This window comes from Argentina silus (genome assembly GCF_951799395.1).
Source record: "Argentina silus genome assembly, chromosome: 2".
Lineage (NCBI taxonomy): Eukaryota > Metazoa > Chordata > Actinopteri > Argentiniformes > Argentinidae > Argentina > Argentina silus.
In genome coordinates this window covers 18,866,318-18,879,737 of record NC_139656.1, presented here as the reverse complement: position 1 = coordinate 18,879,737, position 13,420 = coordinate 18,866,318, and the positions used below count along the sequence as shown (strand labels likewise).

Sequence of the window (13,420 nt, the reverse complement as noted above, 5' to 3'; positions counted from 1 at the left end):
TGTCAACTTCGTTTAAGCAGCTTAAAGCCTGTATGCTACAGTATAGACTATTCGATTGTAATAACACGGTAACATTGGCTTGTTTTTGATAGTCAGTATGTTTTAATGTCTTAATTGGCTACAGATTTACATATATATGAAATATGTCCATCAAGTTCATAGAGCGATTCTGTCTTTTGTCTTTGCTTAAAGTCGCAAAAGCGGCATTTTGCATACATTCAAAGCTGCTATATTCAATAATATACATTTTGTAAATACTGTATGACAGCACCTATTGGCTGCGGTGTTCTACGATGACAGTGCTGCCTCAATACTATACTTACTTACTTAAATACAGAGACCATTTAAGCGATACGCATTTGCGCGTTTTATCCTAGTTATGTATTAGTTGGTTAAATTATGAAAACATGCTCTTCGATGAGGGGGAATGATATTGTTGAATTCTAATTGTGCTGCAAGAATGTAGGCCTACATGTATGGTACAATATTGTAGCTCGAATATTCTCTTGTTGGATTGGAGTGGTTGGTATTCATAATCAAAAAGTATGTATTCCACATAACTGCTGCATGACTCCCAGCGTCTGACGCTCATTTTTACATTCCGCAAACTATCACAATAGTGATATTATGTTGTCAGACAAGAGGTAAAACAAATGTTTCTAGTGTTAATTTTACACTCCAAGTAACTGACTTTCTTTCATACTTCATTTGTTCAGTCAAGAATAGACTAGTCATTATGACTCTGACTCAATGACTGTACAATAAGCCTACATTTTGGAACAATTATGACATTTCAAACTTTCAGCTTCAATCATGATCACATCAGTCATAGAGCAATACTTGTAGCGTTGTTGAAAGTGTATAGGCTACCCAATCTGAGATATTTGCTGAAAAGCATATCAGTAAATACATGATTTATATATATATATATATATATATATATATATATATATATATATAAACAAATATGAAAACAACAATCATTACCAACATGTAATTACTCCAAATCTTTCTAGGATAATCTCCAGAACATCAGATTAAAGATAGGCAATCTCATGTTGCAGACTGGCTTGTACTGTATTAGACCAGAGGCATACTCATTTACTGCACAGTTGTAACAGCCCGATATGAACACAGGATCAAAGTAAGGTTATGCTCATTGCTGTTCTGTATCACTTGTAATAAAAAGGACTGACAGTATTTGTGTAGTCAAAATCCGTCCATGACCATGCATCTTTTTTTATTGATTGATAAAGGGTTGAGATCATCATTATCACTCATCATCTATCTGATTGTTTATGCTCATGAGTTGTCTTCTATGATATCCTCTGAAGTGAAGTTAACTACTGATTTGACATCTTGACCTTGGCTTGTTTTTTTCATGTCTCTCTAGTTTTCTCATGATTGACATGATTAAGACTAGATAACATCTGTTTGCTTCATTTTAGATCTCTCATGCACACGGAACATCAAATGGATGGTGTATTGAGTAGCACCCCCCCACAAAATCCACTATGGAGGCAAACCAAGCCATGTGAGTGACCTTTTATTGCACAATGAATGTAAGCTCTGACACTCAAAGAAGGAAGAAGTAACCTTTGTTCGTTATCTAAAGAGAAAGCTGTTGTTCTTGGGGAAAACAAAGTGTCATAATAATGCCAAAACGGTCTGAGGAGATGCTGACAGATTTTTGGACTTCCTTGTTGCTCGTGTGGATTACGTGTGTTCCTTATACATCTATGACTCCCATCATCAGCCAGTCTAAAAGTTTACAAACTGGCTCCACTGCGATCGTACGTGGTCTCGCCGAAGGACAAAGAATACTGAGTCGAGCCAAGAGAGGATGGGTTTGGAATCAAATGTTTGTGTTGGAGGAATTCTCTGGACCAGATCCAATTCTAGTTGGCAGGGTGAGTACTGTAATTATCAACTGTATATTAAGCTTGCTTATCATGTGGAAACATTAATTTAGCTATTTGAATGCTCTTTCATTCTTACATTTTTGGGGGGATGGAGAGAGAGAGAGAGACAGAGAGAGAGAGTGAGAGAGAGACTGGTGTGATAACAGTGTTTTGGAAAATAAATCCACAGTTAGCAAGTCTACTGTGGGAATTTAATAGTTGTGTCCCTCAAATATGAAATATCAAACTGCAAAAGAATAACTAGTGGGATACACTGCAATTGAATGACCTACAGTATGACGATTGATTCACAATAGAAATGTGCATGCATAGTTTTATTGTACCATTTTATCTTATTCTATGCATCATCTTACTTTGGGGATACAGGGTTGTGGTTTGCCTTTGAAGTATTTGTCACTGTCAATGGAACACATGGAGTAAAGAAGGTATTTTTTTCATGGTTGAATTGTTTGAAAGAGGTCTATTTTGGATTGTATAATCCAAAGGATGAAGGGCCACCTGGTACCTGGTCTGTGTGGACGTAGCAGGGCCCAGGGAGGATAATTGGCGGAGCTGGCCAAAGCAGCTTGTTCACAGCTCGTTGCTAGGACGCACCTGGGGAGTCTCAACCTGCCAGCTACACCACCTCTGACCATTACCAAACCACTCTAGCACATGCCAGATAATACACCGTCAAGAATAATATTTGACCCCTCAGAAATGTGATTCACAAACATTGTACAGTGGTTGCCTATAGACTCATTGATGAAATTATTATTTTCTGTGTATGTTGTAGCTCAATGTACTCCACATATTTACTGCAAACCATTGTCAGACAAGATAATGTGACAAAGTCACTACAGTATTCTCTATTTTGAACGATTGTTGCCACCTACAACGATCTACTGCAATTGACCTTATCTAACAATCTACCGACTGTACAACTCATCCCATCTTTGCAATGCAACATTACATTTGTATTTATTATCAAACTTAAAACCAATAGATAAAATCGATAATTTTATCACAACGCAAGGGTGTCATTGTGTGATACAGTAGAACTCGATATTCATGAGGTGGAAAACCCTGCTCTAGAACAAACATGGCAGTATATCACTTAACTAAGCACTCCAACTTGATTTCTCCTGTTTTGTTATGCACCCCATCCCTGTCATATGGGCAGATCAATTAAACATGTGCTCTCAGGCGGCATTTACACCTGTGTTTTCTTAATGCCATACCAACACAAAAATGCAGTTAAGTGTAGCATTAATATTTCAAGAGTCTCAATTAAACAGCCTCTGTTGGATCGCCACAATGGCTCTTCATCAGAGAAAAGAAACAAACAAACACATCGACTGGATCCCTGTGATGATCTCGAAGGTACAGCTTTGAATTAGAGTGATGCAGCTCTTGGCTTGCATATACTTTATAGTGTGCTACATCGGTCTCACTGTGGGAAGGAGATTGCCAGAAAACCTCAGCAAACAAGAACCGCACTCAAATGTGTCTCTCTTTATTCAATAACAAAGAAATATGTGCATAAAGCCTAAGTTCTAGTTGGGAATTGTTTTGAAGCATGTTTTAACGTTTGTTAGTGAAAAAAACAGAAAGGACATGGGAAGGATTGTGAGAGCGAGTTATAAGTTTGAAGATGAACGTTGCTCGCCTTTGAGAGACATAACCATGCTGATGAGTTGCATTTTCTCCAAGGTTAAGTACCTGTGAGTATGCCTTGCAGAGCAAAGATAAGTTCTATGTTAAAGTGAGATATGATGGTACGGTATAGGTTGAGGACCATCTCTCTCTCTCTCTCTCTCTCTCTCTCTCTCTCTCTCTCTCTCTCTCTCTCTCTCTCTCTCTCTCTCTCTCTCTCTCTCTATCTTTCTCACGCTTAATTAAAAAATGAATCAAATGAGAGTGGGAGGTGTGATTCAAATGGGTCATACAGTCATACAGATCTCAGTCAGTTTTTTTTTTCCCCTTTTTTTTTCGGGGAGGCTGTGTGCTGGTGGGTTGATTATCGAGGAACCTCAGGCCAAGATTAGACTCATTCCATCCTTAACATTTTATTGCTCGGCACTCTGATGTTTAATTATACATAGATCTCCTGTCTTGTCAGCGACTGAGTTCCCCTTGAGTTTCTCCTGGCACTGGAAGGAGACCATTAGCATAAGATGGAAAAAAAAGTGAGCGTGGCGGTGTGGGAGTGGGAGGTGGTCACAATGCCTGACAGCATTCTCCTTGCTGTTCTTTACAGGGCCGCCATTCTGACATTGTGATTCACTGAGCTGAATCTGCGGTGCCCCTGTATCACTCCCATTTGAAGGGCACTCAGCACCTGTAAAACTGGAGCTGACGAGACAGCTACAAAACCTTGTTGCATGGATGTATATGTAGTATGAGTAGTGTGTGTGTGTGAGTGTGAGAGAGAGAGAGAGAGAGAGAGTGTTTAGGATAACCTATGAGCTATAGTAAAAAAATAACAAATCTAATTTTGTACAGAATTTGTGCAGGTGTGGGGTTGGATTTAATAATAATAATAATAATAATGCATTTTATTTGGAGGCGCCTTTCAGGTCACCCAAGGTCACCTTACAGAAGAGAAGTAAAAGCAAAAGCATGACATCAATCATTAAAAACAAAACAAACAACACATTAAGATAAAAACAAGGGAAGTGCAGAGTGTCCAATTTATAGATAGTATGCCAATTTAGACTTCTTATTCATTTTACTGTAACATCTTATTCATTTGGACAAACATCCTCTTTGGCAAGAAGTTTTTAATGAGTTTGCCATCTTTTTCAAAATTAGATTTTCTTCTAAATTATTGAAATATTCATAAAGTCTGTAGTTTTACTATTGATATGTCACTTACTGTAACTAATCAAATATTGTCTGTTATGTATGTCTCATTAAACCAGCGATTCTGAGTTGTTGAGTTCAAGTGCTTCATTCATTGTAAAACCTATTATTAGTCAGGGTAATCAAGCGTTGCTTTTCATGATTCGTTTTTATACTTTCTACCACCTTTTAACTCTGTTATTTTAATAATTCAATGTTACAAAGTACCTTCTTGTTTGAAAAGCAAAGACAAACATAGAACAAATCACTGTTCTCCTAGCAAAGGGAAATTACAGTCTGTTTACTTTGTAGTGTCAGATTGATTATAGTCTGTTTCACAGTGTACAGTATCTCACATGCTCTAATGTAACTTTTGTTTCATTCTCCTTTGGATATCATTTGCTGTTATATGTTTGAGAATGGCTAATGATGGACTCCATTACTTTCATTGTAGTGCAGATGTACACAAATGAAACAAGAAAAGACTGATCCCTTTTCTTATCGTCCACGCTTTTATCCGGCATGCAATTGTATGTGTTTTGCACAAAGAGAATTGATAATAAGCTATTAATATTCAACAATTCACACTGAACTGCAAGATTGTGAGGACTGTCAGTAATACACAGAGAAAATGGCTTTGATTATTAATTCAGCTAAGAAAATTGATGTGTCTAGAGGAATATCTTTATTTTTTTGTGGGAAGACAACAGTTTCCTTGCTGTTCCAAACAAGCTACAGTATCTGGCAGCATGAGATGGATAGTGTGGCAAGGATTGAAATAGCGTGGGCCAGGTTATAGATTTCCTTCCCCTTATATCAGAGCTACCTTTTCCTTCGATAAGGACAGCTGATAAGGCACATATTTCATCTATGTTGATGCTACAGTACAGTAAATGTATTATCAACTCATTCTCAGCATGACTATCATTTAAAGCTCTAGACCAGTTCTAGCCTTGGTGTTTGTTTATTCCATAGAAGCACCAGGAGCCTGGCTAAAGTGTGTCTTAACCTGAATTTTCAACCTTTTTGGAAAGTATGGAAGAGGTTGACTAAAACCTTTTCTGATGCTGTATTAGAGGTGGATTTCCCAAAATTGTAAGTTACGCGATTGCGGTGGATTTTTGTCGTGTTTGGACTGGCAGTACAAGATGTGAGCCGCTAGTCCACCACTACTAACCATAGTTACTCCCAGCTGGTGGACAGGGTCTCTCTCCTCTCTATTATGGTTTGATTAAAGTAAGTGGGACTCTTGAGTCTGGTAAGCTTGCCCTCAGGGCGGTGGGAGTGAGTGCGGGGTGACGGTGGTAAAGTTTTGCTGTATCCGTGTTTGACTTGGGTAATGTGTGGTGGCGAGACAGACAGCTTCATCCTTGGAGCCTCCTGAGGAGGGGAGTCTTAGCAGATCAAAGGTGCTCCCACTGATCCCACCACGATTTAGCCCTGCCAATGTGCACTCTGATCTGGGAAGATCTTGCGTTAATCTGCATTTGCTTAGGTTAGGACCACATCAGTGTGCAGGTTCTACTGGATATCGAGCCTCTCTCGGTTGATTGACAGTTCGGGAGTGGGAGTTAACTAGAGTATTAGTAGACTTATCGCTAATGATTGATAGTGATGATGAGACAGAAATTATATACAGTAATCATTGTTTAGGACTACGTCAGTGTGCAGGTTCCAGTGGATATTGAGCCTCTCTTGGTTGATTGATGGATCAGGAGTGGGAGTTAACTAGAGTATTAGTAGACTTATCGCTAATGATTGATAGCGATGATGAGACAGAAATGATACAAGCATTGGCTGTGAAGTCCGTCTTGAAATAACCCACTTTTCGAATCTAGGATATAATGATGTACTGTGAGATGTAATGTTCTTCAGTTCAAGTGTCAAAACTTATGAAACTTTCATGAAGTCTTATAAACATTATAATGACTGTAGACCAAGGCAGAGGACTCAATCGCATGACTCGGGACAACAGTTTAATCCAACAGAATAACCTTTTAATTCAAGAAAAAGTGTTCAGTACACAGGTAGACAATTCGTAGAGAGGCAGATCTCCAAAAAGGGGTAGGCAAGGCAGGGTCTGGTACATGGGTAGTCAGACAAACAGGAGGCGGATAATCCAACAGGGAAAAGGCAACGGGCAAACTCGGAAAAACTAAGAAAGATCAAAAAACCAGGAAGACAAGAAATCACTATGAAAATCGCTGGGACGTTTTGACACTAAGGCACAAAGACGAACTGGCAACGAGACAGGGGAAACACACAGACTAAATACACAGGGAATGATGATGAGGAACAGGTGAATCCAATTAGGGCGGGATAGACGATCACACAGACGGGAAACACACAAGGGCAGGTAGTGAAGTGTCTGGAACGAGAGATAAGGTGAGAGACACAAAAATAAACAGGGAACAATAAATGAATAACATGAAACACAGACAAACAAACTAACGAAGATGAGACGTAACAAACATGCTTCACAAAATGATTCTTCATTTATAAGATAATGCCATACTATATAAAGTGTAATATACTGTATGGGGCTTTGCCGAATATGACACAACTCTACACTCACCGGCCACTTTATTAGGTACACCTGTTCAACTGCTTGTTAACACAAATATCTAATGGTGTGGGGGATATTTTCTTGGCACACTTTGGGCCCCTTAGTACCAATTGAGCATTGTTTAAACGCCACAGCCTACCTGAGTATTGTTGCTGACCATGTCCATCCCTTTATGACCACAGTGTACCCATCTTCTGATGACTACTTCCAGCAGGATAACACGACATGTCACAAAGCTCAAATCATCTCAAACTGGTTTCTTGAACATGACAATGAGTTCACTGTACTCCAATGGCCTCCAGTCACCAGATCTCAATCCAATAGAGCACCTTTGGGATGTGGTGCAACGGGAGATTTGCATCATGGATGTGCAGCCGACAAATCTGCAGCAACTGCGTGATGCTATCATGTCAATATGGATCAAAATCTCTGAGGAATGTTTCCAGCACCTTGTTGAATCTATGCCACAAAAAATTAAGGCAGTTCTGAAGGCAAAAGGGGGTCCAACCCAGTACTAGCAAGGTGTACCTAATAAAGTGGCTGGTGAGTGTATAGTGATACATATTCATAATGCCCTTAGAAGTTATACTTAGTATGGCCAAGTCTTTTCCTTCCTCACCCCCTCTCCTTGGCTCTCCCCCTTCTTTTTTACCTCTATCTCTTCTTTACCTCTATCTCTTCTATTACCTTCCTCTGGTAGTGTATATCACCAAGGCCCTTATATCATTGGACCACGGACCCAGTCCCCCTCTCCCTCTCTCTACAGTGACTGTAATAAAACACTAGGCCCCAGCAGTGAGTCTGATTGAGCTGTGGGATCACATTAGTGCTTCCCTGGAAGAGCCTGACAGGTTGTCTATTGCTTCATGTTGTTGTCTTGTGCCCCATTAACAAGGTGTATCTGTATGGTGTGATGTGGTGTGGTTCGGAGGGGCACAGGGACAAAGACAAAAATGAGTAGGAAGCAGATCTAGCAATTCAACACCAAGGTCATGATATACAGTAAGTGTTCTGTAAAGTAAAATTACAGAATCCTCCGGCAAATGCTTTTCACCAGGTGTTGTACTGTATCATTAAAAATGTATGCAAGCCAGCATTTAAATAAATAAATGTGGGCTTTTCATTTCCCTTTGTGATCCCTCATTGTTCTCTCTCTCTCTCTCTCTCTCCCACACATACATATAGCACCAATACACACACGCATCCACAAACAACCTTCCTATGTCTGTATACCATGCATGCAAAAACATTGCATCAGTTTGACCAGCAAATCTGCATCCAATTCTGTCTACAAATTGTTACCTTTTGGACAACTGTGGGGCTGCCCAATGAAAGGTTTTTAAATGTTATCATGCAACACATAGGGGGCACTAGATGGCAGAGACCATGAGATGCTTCTGATAAACCCTTTAAGACCATAGGTCACATAGAATTAAGCAAATATTTGCTATGCATCCATAAAGCCGACAGTACTCAGATTAAAATACCTTTGTACCACGTCGGCATAGAGACTTTATGTAGCAAGACTCGTGTTGCCACAAAAACCCCAAGCAAATTGCTAGGTTGCCATTGTTCACATCAAGGTGTTCGGTTAGTGAGTGCTTGATCGGATTCACGCAGTTCCTCCTGGGATGCTTTGCTTTGCTTGTGCAATGCTTTGGCTTTTGGTTGGGGGTGGGGGGGTAACAAAGCCATCCACTTAATCTTAACAGGCTTAATGTTTTCAGTCTCACAGTCTTTTATTGACCTTTCAGGCATTGATTAGCTTCCATATTTGCCAGTATTCAACCCCATTTATACTGGTAATATTATACATGTGCCTTATTTGTACCACAATAGACGGCTCATTATGGAAACATTTCAGGACATGAATAGCCCCCTCTATGGGTGAATGTCGATGAATGCAGGCCATGCACTAAACACTGGGCAGACAGGATCCCATTACCGTAATGGAGGTTACAATTATTCAAATCAGATTATTCGAATCTAAGATTATAATTATCTAAACCTACTAATTGGCCTCTCTAGCAGTTTTTCGTGGGCAGCTAAGATACCCGTGGAGCCAGTTGCTGTAGATGTTTGGCTCAGCTCTGAATCTCTCTCCTATGGATGGCATCCATTGCATGAGTAGCTGCAGGCAGCTGCAGAGCTTATCCCTGTGCCTCTGCTCCCTGGTACACATCCCAGGAGCCAAACTGGGACTACAAAGTAATCTTGTTAAGAATGGATGTTGTTATTGTGCGACTTGATGTGCATTTGGCTTCACGGGTAAGCGAGGAGCACACGTGGGCTGGCGGAAGAAGACAATGGAGAAAGGGGTGGGAGGAAAAGCCTATTTCTGGAATTTAAAAAGATGACAGTCCTTAGCCCCCCCCCCCCTCCCCCCCCCCCCCCCCCCCCCCCCACACACACACACACACACACACACACACACACACAACCTCCGCCTTCTCCAACCACACCCCCCCGCCCTCATACACCAAAATAACAACAAAGGGAGAGAAATCAATAATGGCGTTGACATTTGAAGAGCCATGTCTATACCCTTCATCACTATTAAAGGTGATGATAATCATAGTGAGAGGAAAAAGGGGTGCTAACCTTTATCTCTGTTATGCAGCTATTACGGTAAGTTGGGCAGGGAAAAGAGAGAGAAAGTGTCCATGAAGAATCAATGGCCAAGGCTGTTTCTCTCTCTCTCTCTCTCTCTCTCTCTCTTTCTCAGTGACACTGCCTCAGTAAAAATCTGGGAGCCAACCGACTGTGGTGCCGCTGACCTTTCTCACAAATGAATTATTTCTGTTTAATGATCCTTTCTGCAAAAATAAGGAAAGAAATTGCTGAAATAATAGCTGGAAAGAATAAAAGAACCTGAAAGAGTACCAGTGCACGCACAAACTCATATTCTGTGAAAATGTGTTTCTGCTGTATTTGCCTCTCTGTTGTTCTCCATGATGCATACATTCAACAGCAAAGCACTCAGAAATGAAGATTAACTTGAACAAATAGAAAGGATGTAACTGGCAGGTATACTGGGAGAAACACAAGGCCCTTTGTGTGATAGATACAGTATGTGCAGATATTTTTTTATTTGTTTTGGCTCTGTTTTAGACGCATATACATTCCCGTTTACAGCGTCTCCCCACTAGAATGTACCCTTGACTGATACTAAATGAATGGGATGAGGAGAATAAGAATACGCAGAAACGTGTGAAAAAGCTTTCAGGGAAAATATGATGCTCTCAGGGCATGTGTCTAATTCCATGTCATCATGTTTGTTATGCCGCTGAAGTAGACATGTACTGTATGATGGTGTTCATAGATTTTATTTTATTTATTTTAATCTAAAAAAGATTGTATCTTTCTTGTCCTGCCGACTATGATTTTTTTTATATTATGAAGTTGAATGAAATTGAGAATAGCCAATGAATCAGTATGATCAAAGGCTGGAATTATATGAGTTTTCAGGAATATGTTATTACATTCAGTTCTGTATCTTGTGAAGTCATGTTTAGAGAATAAGGCCCCATATGCCTGACCTCATTTGGCTACATTTCAACTGAGTACAACCATCAAGAAGTTCACCTGATTCACTCGTGATTATATGGCTTATTACAGTCAAATAATTTGTCCATGTCAGTAACATTGTTGCAGTGTAAGAAACATTTCCCTAACCATACAGTACATAGGTGAATCATATGTGTTTGTCATAAGGTGAGGATAGCTATATTTGCAGTGGCCATACTAGTAGTGTTATGACTCAATCTTCATAGATCATAGAATGCGCTACACTTACTCATAGGGGACGACCTACCAAACCACAAAGCCCATTGTAACGCCTGGATCGAGCCCCATACTTCTATTTTTATATTATGTGGTGATGTTTGCAAAATCCCAGTAATATGTTGTATCTTCAGTGCTAATGTGGCATGTTTATCAATGTTTTCCTGCACAAAAAAAAGATAATGTCATGTTTTCTTATCTTCCATTCATGGAGATACAACAGCGTGCGCTTCGAAAATGCTAATGTCAGAGTCGTATCCGTCTTGATGACCTTTTCCTTTTGTTGATGCACAGTGTTTTCATAAATACCGTACTGATATCCCAGGCTGCATAATTACTGCACTACAGCACATGGAAGCTCTTTATTAGTTTTCTGACAAAGGCCTAGCCTCGTCACAGCATTGCCGGGGGGGAGGAAACTCACTCCTGTTGTCTTGTGTATACAAAGCTCATTCTTGTTTACCGTCCTCGCACTCATATCCATGCGTTTTGATAAAGTAATTACTTAAAAGATGTGTATATTCAGTGAAACCAGCTCAAATACCTTATTGCATTTGATTTGAGTTTTTCCTTTAGCCAGATTGCTGCATTTTCTCATCAGGTTATTCATCAACGGTGGAACACAATAGAACACGTGGGCAATGTAATAACAAGGCTCAGTGACAACGTCTGATTTGATATCAGGTAGGAGGGAGAGCAGAGGCAATTAACACAGAGGTTATGACTCTCACATTGCCCGCTATATTATTCATGATGATTACTGTTCTTTTGACTTAATGTTGGCAATGATGTTCAGTCATTTCAGTGTGAGACTATGGACTAGATCTCAAATTTTCTAAACATACTTGGGAACACATATCTAAATACACCTAAATGTATACTCATAATTGGATTATATTCAACTCAACACATTGATAATAATAGATCTGAAAATGATTTTATTGAGAACATTGCTACAAGTGTATTATTTATATTTATGTCGCTGCTGATATAGTAAGACATGGCATGAGTCGTTTTTGGAGTTGGATTATCATACGATGTGCTAACATTTACAATGCAAGAGGAGAGGGATTCCATCCTTTGTTGCATCACTGGCAGCGAGGATGCTGCATGCCAAAAAGGTCTGTGCATACATAATTGAATCCCCACTCTCTCTCTGCACTAGCTTTGCACTTGTCGATAAGGATCACGCTCTGCAGGTTGGGCTCCTGGGATTAGGGCAGAGGCGTTTGATCTGAGAGAGGAAAGGAGAGGGAAATGCTTTGCATAAAATCACAACTCCACTGAATCCAATTGAAAAGGGCTGTGTCAGCTGATTGGGGATATTGTCATATGCCTTCTGTGTCGTCAGGATGCCTTTGTTTTTCAAAATCAGCATGCAAAAATTGTGATACCGTAACACCTCTTGATTTCTGTTCTTTATGCAATCCAATACACACACGTATCCCAACACACACACACACAAAACAGTGAACATGTGGCTCAAATAACTTTGTCCACAATGTACAAAGCAGTGCAGCTCTTCACACAGGAAAGTTAACTTGTCTTTTATCGTAACAAAAGCCGTGGTTGGCCCGATAGCCAGATAACAGCGTGCCCAAAAGTGAAGTGCATCAGAGCAGCTATCTGGTCTTGGTCCCCTGTGCATGAGCTGGGATCTATGCGCCCAGTGAACACAGTAAAGGGGCTGGATGTGCCAGTTACGGAACATAATTACTACTAATGACCATTAGGAGTTCAGATTTCACCCTCCAGGAGTTGGAGAAAGGGCTTTCGCCTTATCAGTTGATTAGAGCAAATAGAGGGGCCGGATCCTGCATGTTAAGTAAATGGGGGGCTAAAATGTGTTGCATTATCAGGGGAGGACTAATGGAGCTGCTAGGACTAGGAGTCCATCTCCCCACTAATGTTCACCACACACTGTATGGAACGGCTTCCAAGAGTCATTCAATCTGGACAAATTTGTTTCTGCTGAAATTACTCCACCAAAAAACGTCCGCTTCATGCCTTCAGGCATTTCTCCAAATCACAATGTTGTCCTTTGTTCCTCCTCTGTTGCAGTAACTTATATTTCTAGCACTCTCATCCAAATGTCGATGGCACTGATGTTGGTTTTTACTCTCGCTAGATTCATTTGCATATGTAAATGAACAATTGATATGGATCTTCCCTTCTCCGATAAACATTTTGCACAGCAAATTGCCAAGCACGTAATTACTTATTGACAGAATAATGTTATGGGGAAATTATTATATGATGTGGAAACTGTACCATGGTTGAAAACTTCTGCTGAATCAATAAGTGGACATGACTTTTAGAAAGAGCA

At 40.1% G+C, this 13,420-nt stretch overlaps 1 protein-coding gene across 1 annotated transcript in view; it reads left to right on the top strand.

Moving 5' to 3' along the window:
• Window positions 1–1,655: 1,655 nt before the first annotated feature.
• The window catches only part of cdh8 (cadherin 8), a gene marked incomplete at both ends in the record, with an annotated part of 66,424 nt that continues 54,659 nt past the window's right edge, over window positions 1,656–13,420 (top strand). The window contains one exon of the mRNA XM_083665120.1: window positions 1,656–1,910. Coding sequence (XP_083521246.1) covers window positions 1,656–1,910 — 255 coding nt within the window. The remainder of the gene's footprint in view (window positions 1,911–13,420) is intronic.